The 18,378-nt window shown below is 39.9% G+C and overlaps 2 protein-coding genes and 1 non-coding gene across 5 annotated transcripts; 2 read left to right on the top strand and 1 right to left on the bottom strand.

Annotated features, from left to right (window-relative positions):
- Positions 1-4,665: 4,665 nt before the first annotated feature.
- LOC115748487 lies at positions 4,666-11,591 on the bottom strand. 3 transcript variants are annotated; one of them, XR_007198650.1, is made up of 10 exons: positions 11,276-11,591; positions 10,452-10,874; positions 7,298-9,444; positions 6,950-7,219; positions 6,788-6,868; positions 6,581-6,692; positions 6,427-6,493; positions 6,071-6,172; positions 5,619-5,702; positions 4,666-5,334 (listed from the first exon to the last, which is right to left on the bottom strand). XR_007198650.1 is itself a non-coding variant. In XM_048280143.1 (9 exons), exons 1-8 carry the CDS (start codon positions 11,397-11,399, stop codon positions 6,076-6,078), a joined length of 3,321 nt encoding a protein of 1,106 aa, XP_048136100.1. In that variant the 5' UTR covers positions 11,400-11,591; the 3' UTR covers positions 4,667-5,334; positions 6,071-6,075. The 3 variants fall into 3 exon arrangements, 2 of the variants coding, with proteins under 2 accessions (XP_048136100.1, XP_030540846.1); XM_048280143.1 differs by lacking the exon at positions 5,619-5,702 and having other exon boundaries at positions 4,667-5,334; XM_030684986.2 differs by lacking the exons at positions 4,666-5,334; positions 5,619-5,702 and having other exon boundaries at positions 5,876-6,172; positions 11,276-11,590.
- A 94-nt stretch (positions 11,592-11,685) lies between these two features.
- TRNAP-AGG lies at positions 11,686-11,757 on the top strand. The gene has a single exon. It is a non-coding gene; the product is annotated as a tRNA-Pro (tRNA).
- Positions 11,758-16,899: 5,142 nt separating this feature from the next.
- On the top strand, positions 16,900-17,553 carry LOC115748485 (classical arabinogalactan protein 27-like). Its single transcript, XM_030684985.2, has one exon. The coding sequence runs from the start codon at positions 16,952-16,954 to the stop codon at positions 17,408-17,410; it is 459 nt and encodes a 152-aa protein (XP_030540845.2). The 5' UTR covers positions 16,900-16,951; the 3' UTR covers positions 17,411-17,553.
- Positions 17,554-18,378: the final 825 nt, after the last annotated feature.

Genomic DNA, 18,378 nt, shown 5'->3' with positions numbered 1-18,378 from the left:
GGTCAATTTGATTGGGTTTATTGCTTGCTGCCATTGGGAAGGTGCTTGTCTTATTAGTCTTTCCGTAAATCGACTTTTTGTATGCGGGGGCTTGATTGTTGTATGGTAGAGCGAGTATCTTCTTAGGTAGAGGTTGAGACTTTGTCTGTTCTCTTGGTTGTTTTCGGTCTAATGCAGTGCATTTTAGCTACTATTATTTCTTTTTAGCTTAGAGTGAGTGGAAGAGAGAGTCAATTTTAAATTTAGTAAATGATTATAGCTTATTCTAGTTGTGTCACCTCTCTAGCACAAATTACACATGGAGATATTAAGTCGCATGATATGTAAATGCTTCTTCGAAGATTGCCCATAGACTATTCAAAAATGAACATAGTTTCATATTGCCAATGCCCATAACTATGTTGAATATTTTTTTTATGTTTGTAAAAAACAGTCCCGCTTTAATTTTGCTGAAGTGGAGAGATTCTATGTTGTGTGACAAAAATGATGTCTTTAGGGGTTATATCTTATGAGATTCTTTGTGACAGTTGGCTGTCAATTCGCTATTTCTAGGAAATTGTTATTTACTTGCTTTGGGATGAAAAGAGAGAAGGAAAAGCTAGCCTCTGTATAAACTATGGAATTTGATCTTTGCATTTACATCATGATTTTTCTAGTGTTCCTATTATATTGGTTGTAATTGGGCATTGCATTTATGGAAAATCCCAATTCACTACTTTCATTTTTTTATGTGTGAAGTTAATGTATCAAGATAACTTGTCAATGGAGGTGGAGGGACTTGAGGAGATGACTCCGGACAATGAATTGAGATTGTCGACCAATGAAGGAGAAGAAGAGCTATCCTCGACCATGGGTGTGAGTGCGACAAACAAGATACTTGGTGTTGGTCTTCCTCCTTGTGATAAGAAAAATACGTCCGATATATGGGATCATTTTGCGAAAATCATAAATGAGGAGATTGGAAAAGCAAGTAACATAAGGTGCATGTATTGTGGGGTTCAGTTAAAGTACAGTGTTTCTCATGGTACTTCTTCGATGAGGAAGCATTTGGTAAGATGCAAGAAGTTTCCTCGCGATGTAGATAAGAGGCAGAAATTCTTTGCACCACGTAATAACATTGTAGATGGCAACATAGGGAGAGATCCCGGTACTGGTAGTGTCTTATCGACTTGGACCTTTGATCAAGATCGTTATAGGCAAAAACTTGCTCGGTTCATCATATTTGATGAACAACCCTTTTGGTTGGTGGAGCGTGTTGCATTTCGTGAGTATATCGGTGAGGTACAACCCCTTTTCAAGCACATATCACGATTTACGATGATTAGAGATTGCATGAAGTTATATTTTAGTGAAAGAACTTGCTTGAAGACTTACTTTGATAAGTATAATTCAAGGATCGCACCGACCATCGATACATGGACTTCCATTCAAAACATAAATTATTTGTGTTTTACTACCCATTATATTTATGAAAATTGGAAGTTGCATAAAAGGATCATCAATTTTATGGTGATGCATAGTCACGGGGGTAGGGAGATTGGAAAAATGGTGGAGAAATGCATCTATGAGTGGGGAATAGAAAAAAAAGGTGTCCACAATCACCGTAGATAATACTAGTTCGAATGATGCTGCAATTGGTTATTTGAAGGATAAACTTTCAAAAGAAGGGGCATTGGTCTTAGATGGCAATGTCTTGCATATGAGGTGCAATGTTCATATATTGAACTTGATTGTGAGAGATGGTTTATCTAAGATAGCTGCTTCTATTAAACATGTCCGAAACATGATTAAATATGTAAGGAGCTCTCCCATGAGAGCCAAAATATTTCAATCTTGCATTAAGAGTGAACGGATCGCTTACAAAGGTTCGTTTTGTCTTGACGTCACCACTAGATGGAACTCCACTTACCTCATGTTAAACATCGCCATAAAGTTCAGAAAAGCCTTTGAAACAATGGAAGAAGAGGATTTGCTTTCATAGGTAAGCTTAACCATGATCTTCCTAAAGATGATGATTGGAAAAATGTCATTATTCTTTCTGATTTTCTAGAACAATTTTATAAAGCCACCAAAGTGATGTCGGGGAGTTCATATGTTACTTCAAATGGTTATTTCGAGGGAATAGCTGCTTTGTACAAATATTTGAAAGACGCAGCAGATTCTTTGGATCCTAAACTTGGACTTATGGGAAAGACAATGAAAGAGAAATTTGACAAATATTATGGGAATTTAGATAAGTTGAATATGCTGGTATTGATTGCCGTTGTATAGATCCTACAAAGAAGTTGAATTATGTGAGTTTCTATTATTAACAAATTTATGATGATGAATCAAGAATCAATGAGATGTATGATAAGATGAAAAAAGCATTGGAGCAGTTGTATGAATTTTATGAGCAATCTTTTGCTTCAAGCAATCAAAACAGTGGTGGCCAAAGTCCGAGTGCTAGTAGTAGTAGTACAATTCTATTGGTAATAAAGCTAGTAGTAAGTATGACATCCAAGTTTGGCGGAGAACCTATATACTATCAAAGAAAAAAGCGCACAATGGCAACAAATCCGAGCTTGATCGGTATCTTCAAGATAAAGATGAAGAAACTTTTGATCCCGATCTTCTAATGTGGTGGAAGACTACCGGCTCAAAATATAAAATTCTATCTTTGATGGCTCGAAATGTTTTGTCTATTCCCGTAACTACCGTTACTTTGGAGTCGACTTTTAGTACATCGATCGTGTGGTTGATGGCTTTTAGAGTTCATTAACTCCTAAAGGTGTTGAAGCTTTGCTTTGCACTCAAGATTGGTTAAGAGCCGTTCGTATGCCAATTAACATTGAAGAGTGCATTGAGAATGCTGAAATGTTTGAGTCGGGTAAGTGATGTTTATATGTTTATATATTGTAATTCCTTTATATATATTTTGAATGAACGCTCAATTTAATCTCTTCTCTCTTTTTTTTAGATATGGATTGTCTTAATGAGGATATTATCCTCGGTAATTAAAGCTTATGGCTTGAAGTGGAATTGCTATATGTGGTGAGGCTTTCTATTAATTGTTTCAATTTATTTAACAATAATTTTACTTTAAAACTAATATTAGTTTGTTGTTTTGTTTGGTTTCGTGTGGTTAGATTTCGAGTCTCATGCAATCAGAAGGGAGGCTCGTGATAAGCTGTTTGCATATGGATGTTTTGGATATTGTGGCAATTTCCTCCGAAGTGGATGTTTTGGATGCTTTGGCAATTTTTCCTTGACTTGTTCCACAACCTTTGGGCCGAAAGAAAACCTTCCGTTTCCTCTATAGAAGATCGAGCCACATTCTTTCGTGCGTTTAAAGAATATTTCCTTTGGGCATTACAGAATGCATCCAAGTAGGGTGTTTTAGTTTTGTCTTGCAAGTTTGAATGTTAATCATCTTTCGGGTAGAAGATTGGAAATTATGTCTCAGAGCATACTATGTTTAAGCTCTTTTCCTATAATAGTAATAGTTTGTCTTCTCAGCATTTTCGGGTATTTTGTCGAAGTGAGCTCTGTTCATTGTTGTCAAAGGACTCTTGCTGAGAATATTCTTGTAAAACTTTTGTGGGAAGACTTTCTGCTTGTTTTCAATCCAAATGTTCGGACTTTCTTCTATTTTGATGCAAAGGGAATCGTATTAACAGGTTCTAGGGTACCTGGAACCGGATTCGGAACTTGCGACAAGATAAGTTCCAAGTTTTAGGGTATAGAGGATAGGTTCTAAGTTCTGAAAAATAATGAATCAGTACTAGCAGATAGGTTCCAGGTTCCGGGTGGAACCTATCCAGAACCTAGAACCACTCACCCGTAGACTTCACAATTGAGACAAGAAGATCAACAGCCAAGAGCCTAAAACGACTTGTTCCTTCTGTCATCTCCACCACATATTCTCCAAAGCTGACCTGATCTATACATACTAGAGCTCTAAATACTGCCGAAGCTTGGAGGAGGGGGTCAGTTTCGTGGAGCCGGTGACGATCCGCAATAGGGTTTCCTTCATAACAGTGGTCGGGTAGGAGTCAGAGGATCGTCCTCTCCCTTCTGATTTGAGATCGCGACTGGTCTTTATCTACAAGTGAAACTCTAGCTTTACTTTGCAATCTAGGCTCATAACATATAATGAGACGACAATATAGCAAGTAGCAGCAGGTCAAGTGAGCGCTACATCTAAGTCTGACGCTAGGTTGTGGGTGACAATTCTAGAATTATGCAAATAACATATTGAAGTTAAGGTGGCACGCATACAAGAAATACTGGAATAGTATATGACTTTAGTATCACGTTAGAATGTCTAACCCAAAAACTTAACTAAATACGTGAAGAGAGGTCATATATATATATATATATATAGAGAGAGAGAGAGAGAGAGAGAGAGAGAGAGAGAGAGAGAGATCATATATATGCCTCATAGATTAGCAATGTGAAGAGGAGATTAGGCACCATTTCCTATAAAAGATTTTGGTTCGGAGGGTAAAATTTGGATGCTTCACTAGTTGTTTAACTTGTCCTAAATTAACAAAAGACAACAAGAATAACTTTCAAATTGTTATGAGGAACCTTCGGTTGGAAAATGAAGTTCACCTTCATCGAAGCTTCTACGCACGTCTCATCTACTGAATTGATGGGGAATTGTTCACAATCATAAGTTAATTTGTTTCTCGGACTTGCGCAGGCGTCATATGGCATTCACTTCATGAGGCGCATATTACGCGAAATTGTGTATTAGCTAAAGAATTTGATTCTCCAAATAATTTTCAGTTACATTGCAAAGTCTCATTTGAAATTCTGAAGAGAAGAAGGAAGGAAGAGAAAATAAAGTATCAACGCCTTTATTGGATTTCGCTGGGATTAAACGGAACGAGATGGATCAGCCAAATAGCCTTAAAGTCCATCCATGAATGACTAAGTGATAAGTTAGATGCCTTGAGAAGCAAATCGATTCGACCTACAACGGTACAGCACCAAAGTGTTCCATACCTCCCGTCGCAATCGTTCAATAATTTTGTAAAAATTCAATTCATGATTAAAAAAAAAAAAAAGCAGATTGGAAGGGCTTTCACAAGAACGTACCTAGAATTAGAAGGGTCGGAAATTCATGCCATGGCTTTGGATGTTACGTCGGTTCAAATCAGACCGAAGCAGAACAGCAAATTTCATCCCAAGCAAGGATAAACCGCTTATTTTATTAATATGCATCAAAACATGTCAAGTCCACATCAATTTCAAGTTAACTTGTGTCTGTATCTTGTCAAATTTTGAGGGTCTCTCAATAAGTTCGTCATGTTCATGTTATTACGAATTGTCGCTCTCCAGCACGACCTATCCACAAAACAACATTCAGTTTCTAATGAAGTTAAATGAATCCAAATGATACCTAAATATCTTGCGGCCGGTTCACCGTTGAACTCCCTATGTCACTTGATGTGCCATATTGAGTTCATGGTTTTTATGTCCGGTTTTCTTGTACCTAGCTTTTTGAAAGATCAATATATACTTACCTTACCAAAAAAAAAAAAAAAAAAAATGATACCTAAAAGTACCATCCAATGAGAACGGCTATCTTACTCATTAACTGGAATTGGATAGGCAGCTTAAACTCTTACCTGCCAAATGGTATGTAGATTGGACTATCTTTTCATGAACAATTACTTGGAATCCGGGGCCAAAAAAGAGTTTTCCAATATAATCTTCAACAGTTCAATAAACACCATAAGAAATTGACACTTTCCAATCTTTTCATCTTTAGGAATGCCGAAAATTTAAGTAAAAGCTGCAGGAAATTTAACAGTGTAATTCCAGTAAAAGTAGGATTTTTCTTTTTCATTGCAGTCCATTTTGACAGCAGCTTTAGAATCCATTTCATTGCAAAACAAGAAAGAATCAATTGAATGGTAGCCCTAAACTCCCCCTTCAGTATTAGAGTGTTCTAGACAAATAAATAATTTCATTCGAACACCATGTATGAACTCAGTCAGCATACTATGTACAAACACTGCATAGCTACGGTATCAAGCCAAGGCCAATGCATGCAGGCGTTAGAACAGAAGAGGCTTACCCCTTCTATTTATGCTTGGTTACAGGAACAAAATTGCTACCATCTTTTTTCAGCCAAATTGTAGAGCGAGTTCTTTTAACATGATCTGCAAAGAGACGGTGCCTGCAATCATGTAAAGCAATTCAGTACTCATTGCAAGTTCTCTACTTAAATAATTGATATACAGACAATAGAATGACGTCAAACAGATGAAAGAACAAGAATCTACAGCAGAGCCCGGCCTTCATCTTTGTGACGTAGACAGTTGAAGTTAGTTGACTAAAGAAATTCTAAGACAGATGAAAAAAACACCCTCTAACTTTCTTGCACACAAACAAATCATCTTTGTTCAGGGCAGTAGATTTGAGGAAACTCACCTTTCGTATTCCAGCTTTTGAGTAACTATTCCATTCAGCAGCAGCTCTGAACTATATACTGCTGCTCCTGCATGTACAAAGAGAACATAGTCAAGCCTCTATATTTTGCTTTTTAAACGGACAAGGACAATTCAATAAAATCATCACTCTTAACCTTTCTCAAGGAAAGGAAGGCACATGTCGTAGTCGTCTTCACAGGATAAAATCAACAAATCATCCAATACTTTATCATCTTTCACAGCAGATCTTCCAATTCTCTCTACCGGCTGAAGTCATTCAAAAGTCAGCATAACATGAGAATTGAACTGACATTACCATCTTGTAAATAATAAATGCTTCAGAGAAGATATGTACTACATACTTGGCCACCAACTGCTTTCACTAGACTTGATATTATGTCTTTACCAGGCTTTGCATTTGGGGTGATCAAAACTCTTCGGCCCTGCAGAGATACTAATTTGAATGTGCCGACAAAATAATTACGATCCTATAGTGTCCTAGATAAAGACGAATCAACTCTTACCAGTAAAAGTGGATGCTGGCATGCGCGTGCCAATGAAACAGGCATACTAAAGCCGAATTGCTTCTCTTTCTTAGCATCTCTTAGTATGTAATTTCTCTCATCGAGAAAGCAGTTAGCTTGTCCACAACTCTCAAGCCATAAATGGGTAACTACAGGTTTTCCAGAAGCAATTGCTTCTAACATATTTCTTGTACGCACGAATTCATCTGTTATGAAATGTGTCGCTTCAGCAATAGAAGACACTGCAGAAGCTCCTAGACGAGCCAAAATCTGTAGAAGAGAAGCATAAGACACAGCTTAAACAAAATTTGATTCCTTGCAAAAAAATCAGAAAATCACAGCTAATACCTTTTTCTGCTGCTTGACAATGTCATCATCCAAGTGGTGGCTGTACAAGACACAAATATCACTCATGTCTCTCCTCTTCCGCATATCCTTATATGCTGAAGAAGGTTCTGGTCCTGATGCATTTAAGCTCTTAATTTCATTCCTGAGGTATGATCTCGAAAGGTTCTTCTTGCATGATGGATTCATATAGCCATTTCCCACACAAACTGGCGAAGCATCGTTGAAGGGCGTTGAACAGCTAAGAGGAGTAGTACGAGCTGAATTTACATTACATTTTTCCCTTGGAGTGTGATCTAACATGGCATTTGCTTCCATATTCTGAGTGGATGATGTAGCACCAACATCTCCTTTTGTCTCAGACTGCCGAATCGCGTCAGTCATATTTGACCTTTCAGCCAACAGTTCCCTATTCAACTTGAACGAAGTGCTCTCACTAGTGCCATTCTCTGGTCCTGCTTCAGGATTTCGAGTAGGCAACTGTACTTCCAGATCACCCTTACTTGTTGCATCAGTTTTTATCCGTTTTTGTCTAACAGACCTCTTGCTGCTTTCTACTGCAAGGAATTGCTCCAGTGAATTTCCTTTAGCCTTGACCATTGAATCATCTTCACTTTTTTTGCTACTTCTTCTTTCTCGGTTGCTTCTTTTCCTTTTACAGACCCCAACATTCTCTGCACCGTCTGTTGCTTTCTTGTGGTTACATAATAAACTTTCCGTCCTTTGCACGTGATTTACTGCTGAGGAAGATCTGGTTCGACTAGCAATGGGTGTAAATAAACCAACTTCGCCTAGTAATTGCTGCTTGCTGGCGAAAGTACCTACATTCGATGTTCTGGTGACACCCTGCTTACCAAACTCACCAGCTTGGCGTCTTCGAAGAGATTCCCTGTTTTTAGGCTGTAAGTTCTTGGAAGGCAATTTATTCGACTTTTTGTTCCTATTGGCAGTAAGGCCAGTCATCTCCAACTTGCGAGTTTTGTCTCCTGGTCTGTGGCAAGTCTCCTTATCCTTAGAATGCTTCTGCAGTGTGATGGCCGACTTCTTAATTTGTTCATTATAATCTCTGTTTGTGCTCCTCAACTTTCTTGTAGAAATGCTGATATCACAATTATCCTCCCTAGGAAGGGCCTCCCCCTGGCATAATTCTTCCATAGCCTCTGCAGCCAGTTGAGTGTCAAAGCCTACACTGGGCATGTCTGGCACACAAGCATCACCAGTAATTGCCTCCAAGTCGTCTCTTGAATCTATCTTAGATTGTTCATCCAACTGACTTGTAAGATCCCTTTTATGATTCATTTCAGCCTCTTTGGCCATCATCTGACATTTTCCACCCATTCTCAGAATTGCTTCTGAATCAGAATGAAGTACGCCAGTTGTTGTGCAGGGAGCACTCGATGGTTCCTCCTTATCTCCATTACCATCTTGTTTTCTGTTTCTGTGCTTCCTGGGCAAGGTTATGGATCTGCACTTACTGCTCCCACCATCAAAGAAATCTTCCTTCCGCCTGCAGAAAATATCTCCACCACCCTCATCCTCGCGTCCATCATCCCAGTCAAAAACCTCAGCTCTTACAGTTATTCTACTTGCACTCTTGGCCAAATTCTGTGGCCCTTTTGCACTCGTGATTGATAATGGTTTTCTTCCAACAGTCTTTCCAAAGTCAAGCTCTTCATGAAGTTGCTCAACATTGTCCTTCAGAAACCTGTCAACAAAATCAAGTGCATTTGCCTGTGAAAGATCTCCTGGTTCTTGAGATTCTACATAGCTTAATCCAGCAAGTTGATCATTTCCAAGAGGAACTTCCTTCAAGTCAGATGTCTCATCAGGCATGTTGTCAACAACATCCTCTGCAAAGAGTCTTCTAACAGCACCACTCCCTATTTTGCACTTCTTCCCATGTTCCATCTTCGAAATCTCAAGAGAAGTCTGAGCATCACATTCCTGATCAAATTCTTCACCGGATTTGATATAAGCACCGCGGAAAGATGCCCCATTATCATCACTAGCCTGTTCTTCTGAAGACTGCCTCGTGCTCAGCAGAGAACATGACAAACTGCTAGCACCGTTCAGGTACATGCTGCGAGCAGCTAAACCAGATGCTCGGAGAGATGCCACACGAATTGAAGTAAATCCCCTTCTGACAGCACCTAAACAAGATAAGAACAGGATAAAGAACAAGGAAGCACTGCAACAATTACATGAAAGGAGCACTGACATACCATAAGATAAACCATTATTAACAAACTAAGACATCAAGTTCGAAAGAGGAACAATTTCCTAATCTGTATCACACTGGCACAGATGATCAAGATCTGAAATGGCAGAGAACAACACAGGTGCACCATAATGGAAGTGAATAATTATTAAAGAAAAGCTGCAACGGAACATTCACCGATTTAGTATTCAACCATACTTATAAGGACCTAAGCTGGAAATTGGCATTTTGGAATTACAATTCCCTGCCAAGCAAAGAGGGTTAATCAATCATCTTTCCAGTCTCAAGAATACTATCAGACATTCCAGCAAAAAGAATATTAATACTGTTTGACATGGCACACCATAACAAGGAGAAGTGATGACGGCAACGCAAATAATTCACTCAAAAGCGAAAGCCAGGAATCTTAAAAAGCTGATTGTCATTCTTGGCAGGGGTTAAATTCATTGCCAGACACAAATTTCACCTATGCGATTTGTTTTACAAGGAAAATAGCATGTAAGGTTTCCGCGTGAGAGTGAAAACATGCGGCTCACCACCTATGTTGCGGTACCTTCATACCATGGTGGTACAATAGAAATAAAAGCTAAGCAACAACAGAATGCCAGACTCAAGAGGAAATGATAAAACTCAAGAGAAAACAAGACACAGCTATTAAGTGGATTCATTGCTGAACTAGCAGGTTTTCAAAGTGGGCAAGTACACAAGATAATATATCTAAATGAGCATCCAGTAAAAGGTCTCCCTGCATCAATCTTCACAATGATGATATTTCTGGGATGATTTCCCAACCAACAAAGAATCCATGAAATGCAATAAACAAAAACAAATCCACCAAGCAACTAGGCAGAAGAGACGGCCATAAAAAGTATAAAGTCATTTGCATAGATTACAAAAGCAATTAGACGTAATGCTCAGGTAGAATCTGAACAAGCTCACCTGAACTGCACGGTTCATCGGTTAAAGCAGTGGATTGCTCCCTGGTCTCGCTATCCTTGCTAAGAGAACTGCAGGACATCTTCTTCTCATCTCTAGAATAACCACCTTTTCCGTGCAAACCACCATCTGATATCTCATCATCAGAACCCAGGACTTCAGTTCCCCCAGTATCTTCACTATGACTATCAAAGGCAATTTGAGTATCACATGCATCTAATAAGAGCTGTGTCTCAACATTCCCGATGCCATCTTCGCACTCAATTACTTGAGTTTCACCGCCAAAATCGACCAATTGGGTCTCTCCACCGGTATCTAGGATCTGAGTCTCAAATGCACCATCTAATGGGGCAGTATCATCGAACTGCATTGTGCTTTCTACATAAAGCTCGTCCAAGGTCTCTCCTTCCATCATGTCACCTGATTCTGTCAACAGCAACAAAGCATATCAGAGCAGCTCAGATAACACAACTGAAACAATCATGACGAAACACATTCACACGCAGACGCATCCCCTAATTTACTGCCATAACCAATCAGTTTATAAACTTCACTTTTCCTTGAGAACTAGGGACAACCCTGCCAAGAAAATCCAACTCAACGAGGTCCTCCGAACAATTGTATAGAAGCAAAGAGATGTTTTTTTCCCAAATATTGCTCACAATTTAGAAAAATCGTGCTGAAACACATTCAAAATGAGAAAATCATCCGCAAATTTGGAAGCAAAGCAGCGAAACCTGTACGCATGGAGTTGCAAAATTTCATAACTCCTCACAATACTTTCACAGAACAGTCCGCAACCACAAATGAAGGTTTTTTTGGCTTACCGGGGGACGGAGAGCGTGAGAATTCGCGATCGGAAGGCAGGGTTCCAGTAGGAATGGAATTGGCATTGGGAATCGGCGCACTGGGTTCTCCGCCGTTGCCGTTGCCGTCGCCGACCGAGGTCATTTCTCCGCTTCAACCGCAAGAACACGTCAACTTCATCGGATTGGGCTCACGGCCGAGAACCGGAGGACTCAATGGTCTGCGTCGATGATCAGTATGAGAGAGAGAGAGAGAGGGAGACTAGGGTTTAGAGGAAGTTGGAGGGAAAACGAGAGTGGAGGCAATTTTGGAGGGAATGCTTCCTTTCCTCACCAGGGGATTCGCAGTGTGTCTTTTTCGCTATGGGAAAGGGAAAAATGTACGTAACTTAATCGTTATATATTACTGGGAAATTCCATACGACAAAAGAGGGCATTTGGTCTAGTGGTATGATTCTCGCTTAGGGTGCGAGAGGTCCCGAGTTCAATTCTCGGAATGCCCCCTTCCTTTTGTTTTGAATCATTGTCCATATCTTGTTTGTTTATATTATTTTTGCGAATAATTCGCCCTAATTACGAGTGAAATTGAATTAAGGTACTAGTGGTACAAATGATCCGACACATTTGATATTGGGTCAAGCTCGAGTTTGAGATTGGGTCAAGCTCGAGTTTGAGCTACTCAAGTATCTTATCAACCCAAGCTCATCGGTTTTTAGCTCGATAGGTAGGCGAGCCTAATCAAGCTTATATTATTTTTGTAAATAGCTTATTCAAAATCATCTAACAGGCCCATATTATTCGAGCTTTATTATGGTACAAGTGATCGACACGTTTGATATTGGGTCAAGGTCGAGTTTGAGCTACTCAAATATCTTATCAACCCAAGTTCATTGGTTTTTAGCTCGATAGGCTCGCGAGCGTAATCAAGCTTATACTATTTCTATAAATAGATTACTATAAGTTGAAAATAAACATGAATAACCTCGATATTATCTAGCATACCCATATTATTCGAGCTTTATTAAGGTCGAGCTTGAGTACCTTTATAAATGATCTTAGTTGAGTTGAGTATCTCGATTTTAAATTGAGTTGAGCTCTAACATAAATTGTAATAATCCATCGAAGTCGAGTTGAGTTTTGCGCATCAACATGCGAGTCAAGTCGAGCTCAACTTCGACATAATATCAACCGAACTCTACCTGCCCTAGTTCTCTTTTCTTCTTATCTACACAAGGCTTTCTTCTTCAACCTCCATGAAGGGGAGGGTTTGAGCAAGATATCTCTCTTCCGTTCCCTTCTTCTTAGATTGTTTTAGTTCTTTATTTTCTTTTCTTATTTTTCTCACGTTCGAGAGGTTTTCTCTTCCGATTTCATCTAGATCTAAAAGTCTCTCTCCCGTTTCGAAGAGATTTTTATCCCGATCTACTCTAGATTTAGGGTTTTTTTGCATGTATGTTTCGGGATTTTGCTTTCCTCGAATTTCGTTGGTGAACAAGTTCAATTTTGAATGAGATAAGCGGAGCTTCGTGAAGGTTTTGCTATCATATGTGTTGGATCTATGCTCGTTCAACCTTTTTATTCTTCTTTCCAACTAAAAAAAACTTTTGTACTCTGCTCAGAATAGTGTAGGGGACGCCAATCATAGGCACGCGCTGCTGAAAGTCAAAGCTATAGCATCAGATAGAGTTTTCGGTGTGTGCCCATTATCGAAAACGGATTCGGTAATTGGCCGCCGATTTTGGTGTGAAGAATTTATAAGTGCGCTCTTTGAGCATGCGACCTATAACCTTGTTTTGATTATTTCTTTGATTATTTGGAGCTTTCTTGTTCTACTGATTTTTCTAGTTATTTGGAGCTTGTTTTGGCTAGAAATTATTTGGGATTTATCTTGGTTTGAACTTATACTTTTTGAATTGAAATGTTTCTCTCTTTTATTTCGATTGAGGAAGTGAATGAAATGTTATTTTGACCAAAATAAAAAGAAACTAGACTTGATTACGCCTACATTTTTAATTGGGCCAATGTTTTCTCGACCAACAAAGTAAGTTCCCACATCTACTCCGCTAGCTAAAAATCATTGAGTGATCGACTTATGATGGATGTTTTGGCATAACAAATTAATTTGAAAAAACTAGGAATGGACTGATATTAAGAACGACGATAAAGGAAAACTGCGTACACGGCATATTGTTACGCATCTTTTATCGGTAGATTAGAATCTCATATTGCCATTTTGTATGCTAATTCTATTTACCTAATGGTAGTTTCATTCTAAAACGTTCATAGTACTACAAGATCAGCAGGGGGAAAGGTACATCATAAGTCCTAAAGACTTTCGTGGAGTAAATTTGAGTCCGGTGCATTTCACAAATAGCCCATTGCCTTAGAGAATCTAATAAATTAACAGATTAGATTGTCAATTTAAGGCCCTTCCTTTTGAACTTGTGCTATTATGCTCTAATCTCATAGTATTATCCATGGTTTCAATCACAACAACGCAAAAGAACAAATGGGTTTCTGTCCGATATCGATTCTATGACTTGAATCGATAAGAAAAGAAAAAGTACAAATTTTAGTTAAACGAGGAAAAACCCACTTATTAAGGAAAACCATCGAAAAAACGACCTTTTAAATTCCAAATTGAATTAACCACTTAGGATTGTTTGCCATTCTTCTCAAATGGGAAGAGAGAGGTGGGGGGCTTCGAATTCCCACCTTTATGAATAGTGGGGTGGGGATGCATGAGGAGGGAGCATATACATAGCGCACACAGTGTGGCTTATAGGATAGGAGTGTCAAAACAACCCATGCTAGCCCGACCGTGCCTGAAAATTCACCCTAATTTTTAGGCCTTTCGGGCTGGCTTAGCACTATTAGGATCAGGCCGGGTTGGGTCAGCCCGGTTCCAGCTTTTTTTTTTTCACCCACGTTTTTTTTTAAATTTATCTTATTTTCATTTTTATTTTTTATATTCTTTTATTCAACGAACATATCAAGTGATTTTGATTCAAAAAAGGAAAAAAAAAAAAGAAACTTACCCGACTCAACCCGAAGAGGGTTCGAGGCCGGATCGGGTTTGGTACTGTTCGGTTTCGGGCCGGCTTGGGCCGGGTCCCGAACCATTGACACCCCTAGGATAGGATAGGACTATACAAAAAAAAAAAAAAAAATCCCAAACTGAATCACCCAAAATTAACTGAAAAATATTGATTATCCATCGTTCTTAGGTTTTGGCAACTCGAATCTATTACTTCAAATCCTTACAAAAAAAAAAAAAATCTATTACTTCAAAAGTATTTTTTTGCTGTTTTATTATTCTGTTGTAATTAAACTTACGGTTCTTATTATTCTAGTGATGTTTTATATTTGTGGATGACTAAATGAACTTTTCATCAACTTTCCGTGGTTCAATCCAAGATTGAAGTGTTTCGCTCAAATGAAGCATCGCCGAAAATCGAACTCGAGAACTCTCGTAATTGAGACCAGAACCATAATGCCAGATACAAAAAAAAAAAAAAAAATGTGCAATTTGCTCAAATGTTCCATCTTTGTAATTCTCTCTAGTATAGATTGATATCGTGTCTTCGTGCAACGCTCTTGGCTGGTATGCTCGACATTTATTGTTTGGTGAAAACAATACGCAAAAGCAGTAGACCTACGTATGCCCACGCTCGACCCCACAAGATTTAATTGTTGCTTCCCTCGGTCGATGTTGTCACTATCCTTGCTTCCAAAGTTGGTGCGAGACATTAATTTATGTGCGAATGTAGAATTTTTCTGACTTATCTTGACTTGGTTACTCAAGCTACTCAAGCTTATAAGTACACGAAGAACTTTTCATATTATGGGAAGAAAGATTGCTAAGTATTGGAGCCCTTATTAGGAATGGATTCGATCAGGTCATGATCGGGTCGAGTTGGGTCGGATTGGATTGAGTATATGTCGTTACACAAAAATTGGTTAATTTGGGGTATACGTATTTTCGACCCATAAAAAATGACCGATTCATCCGTCTCATAGATTTTGTAAAAAGCATATACATATTGATTTTTCATATTTTCGAATTTTTATTTCCCAGTGCGAGGCTCGGTCTAATGCTCCTGGAAAAGTTTAATTTGAAATTGGTTGCTCTTTCTTATTTGTCTTTAACTGTGGGTCGGATTTTGTCTGTTCATGGATAGGTTCGGTGGAACCCTTGATTCGCGGCGGTACATTTTCTTAGTCGCCGCCTTCATTATTGAGTGGCGTCCTATGGATCCTATGGATCCCCACACTGTAAATTAGGTAGACAATAAATGGTGAACATTCCTACAGGTACTTTGTCTGGACGTATGTAATTTTGGATTGATTGGTCATTGCTACTGATTGTGAACTATATGTATCGGGTATTTTAATTTTGAATTGTTTGATTTGACACGTTTAGTAAGGACGATTAGCTTCTTGATCCACGATTTTCGATTGAGTGAAAATTAGTATTATATCGCTTGTGTGGCCCAAAAACTTAAAGGAGTTGACGAGCAGGGTTGTTTCGAAAGCTCAAAAGGTTGTGTTAGCTCATACCTTAGTTACATCTCATTTGCCTGAATTGCTTCTTAACACACTAATATAGTTGATCGATGGCCACGATCCATTGTATTTCGAGTAGAGATCTTTCTCTTTAAGTATGGTGCATTTGCAAGCAAAATCAACACGGGGTGGGTCGAGTATTGAAGAGGATGAAAGGGGAGCGGAGGGCATTGGGATCGAAACCTTCAATTCAAGTCAAGGGTCTCTGTGGTCGTCGGCATAGACTAGTGCAACCGAATCGAGTGAAGATGACGAGGGACAAGGGAGAGAGCGAGGAGGAAGGGGAAGCCATGGCTCCCTTCTTGCTCTCCTTAGAGAGGGCTTACTTTCTCTAAGAGAGAGAACCATGCATAAGTAAAAAGTTGCTACTAGTAGAACAATGAAGGATGTTGAATTATGTTTGTATACACACTCAATTGCATGATTGATAGATGTTTTCACACCAATTCACTTTCCATAAAGGAAAATTTTTCACTCAAATCATTATAGGAATCGAGTTTTAGATTACCATAAGCTTTATGAGACATGATAGTCGGACTAAGGGGGCTATCCCAAATGGAGTGGCATCAAAGTGGTGGACGTGGCTTATAGATCTTGCCTAATCAAAGCTCCTCGGTAATTTTTCTCAAAGCTTGTCTTTTTAATCACGGACTAGCCTTATAATCGACGCATGCTTCCCAAACTAGGTGCAGCAACTTGGATCTGTCAACATGGATGAGATTACATGATGACCATGCAAGAAGCGACAAACTCTCCGACAACATCCCACGATCCAACGAATCCTTTTGGACTAAATTCTCTCATCACGGGTCACGTGTAGAGTTAGAGAGAGAGAGAGAGAGAGAGAGAGAGAATCAAATCGTCCGCATTGCTTAGCCCACACCAAATCACAACGAAAGTCCACCACCCTCTCCATCCTTGTCTCTTTTCTCAAAAACCTAGCCAACCTGTGTCCTCCCATCACAGCCCAATGATCTCCCGCCACGTGGCGCCTTGCCCCCACCCTCCGGTCACACAGATCCTTTTTTTTTTTTTTGAAAATCATCATGACTTAAAACCCCACAGGCGCTCCCAAAACTCAAAAACTCAAAGGAGAAAAAGAAACGACTGAACACTCTCCATAGCCTAACGATGTTCAAGAAAAGGCATCATTTCTTGATCATTAGAATGGCGTCTTCTTGGCTCGCGTCGGCAATCATTGTGTCCCTCATGGCTCCGCCTTCGCAATCTCTCTCTTCCGAGCTCAGTTCGGGGACCCCCGCCACCACCGCGATCTCGTCCTCGCCGCCGCTGCCATCGGACCCTCTCGTGCCTCCTTTCCAAGAGCTCTCCCCGGACATCGCCCCTCTTCTGCCCTCCCCGGGGGGCGCCGCGCCGGCCTCCGGCAGCTCCTCCTCCGTGCCCACCATCCCCTCCAACCCGAGCCCGCCGAACCCGGACGACGCCCCTCTCGGCCCGGGCTCCGCAGTGGCGCCGGAGGACCCGTTGATGGCTTCCTCAGCAATTCGCACAAAGCCAATTGAAGCCAAGAACGCGGTTGCATTTCCTATGTGGGCAGCATTTTGGGCAATGCAGCTTCTGGAAATGTGAGCTTCTTTTTCCTCTTTTTGGGTAATTACTAGGAAAATTAAATTTATATGGGTATGGTAGCTGCTCAACGAAAGCGATCACATTCATCATTCTACGATGTAATTCTGATTTTGTATACATTCACACTCTCTCTCGTGCAGTAATTTGCACTCATTTAGGACAAGAGAGTTCCACGGCGTTTGTCGAACCACGTAATTCCTTCCGGTAGCGACGAGGTGGTGTCGGGCTAATTTTCGCGCACCGAACTAAGTCCACTTGTATTATCAAAGAAATCGAAAAATCCGAGATTTCGCGGTTCTCGAGGCGAAATTTGCATTTTGTAGTGAATTTTGCTAGCATTTCCGAGGGTCATTATTTGCGAGCAAAGGGAGAAAGCGAGGGTGAATTTAGGTGTGGACCAGATAAAGCAGGGGGGGAGCCAGTCACATGGGGGAATTACCTAATCAAAGTGGTTTTGGTGCAATGATTAGAGTGATAATTCAAGGCTTAGGTAAAATGGATTTGACCGTGATTTTATTAATAGTTCTACTTCAGAGTCTAAAAAGAAGTCGGTGGTCATGTGATCCCATGAAGTATACTACGATTTAGCCTTTAGGGCCTAGTTGCATTATTGCACAGGCCAATGGAAAATGTCATGTGAAAGAGGTAGCAGTAGGAACACAATGTGGGACATATACATGTATTATGTGTGTGACCATAGGTTTAGAGGATCACAAAATTACATGGGTGATCGGCTTTCGGTTCGGTCTGGTCCCACCCAGAAATTGGGAATCGGACGAAAAATCACTAGTTCAGTTCGGTTCGGATGGTTCCCAATTCTGTTAGTCCGCCTTGTTTGCCCTACAAAATTACCCAAATTCTCTCTCTTTTCCATATTTCAGAGGCAAGGGTGCGAAAATCAGATCCCACCCCCAATCACTTGAACCCCCTGAACACTGATAGTACCTAGCAAGCCTAATATACCAACT

This window comes from Rhodamnia argentea, chromosome 6 (assembly GCF_020921035.1).
Source record: "Rhodamnia argentea isolate NSW1041297 chromosome 6, ASM2092103v1, whole genome shotgun sequence".
Lineage (NCBI taxonomy): Eukaryota > Viridiplantae > Streptophyta > Magnoliopsida > Myrtales > Myrtaceae > Rhodamnia > Rhodamnia argentea.
This window is presented reverse-complemented; position numbering and strand designations above follow the sequence as displayed.

What these genes read in the sequence shown, in the direction of transcription:
- LOC115748487 (XM_048280143.1), bottom strand. Translation starts at nt 11,399, where the DNA reads ATGACCTCGGTCGGCGACGGCAACGGCAACGGCGGAGAACCCAGTGCG. An exon ending in CGATGAACCGTGCAGTTCAG is followed by an intron (nt 9,445 to 10,451) that starts GTGAGCTTGTTC and finishes TATCTTGTTTAG; the next exon opens with GTGCTGTCAGAAGGGGATTT. An exon ending in TGAAAGCAGTTGGTGGCCAA is followed by an intron (nt 6,693 to 6,787) that starts GTATGTAGTACA and finishes GAATGACTTCAG; the next exon opens with CCGGTAGAGAGAATTGGAAG.
- LOC115748485 (XM_030684985.2), top strand. Translation starts at nt 16,952, where the DNA reads ATGTTCAAGAAAAGGCATCATTTCTTGATCATTAGAATGGCGTCTTCT.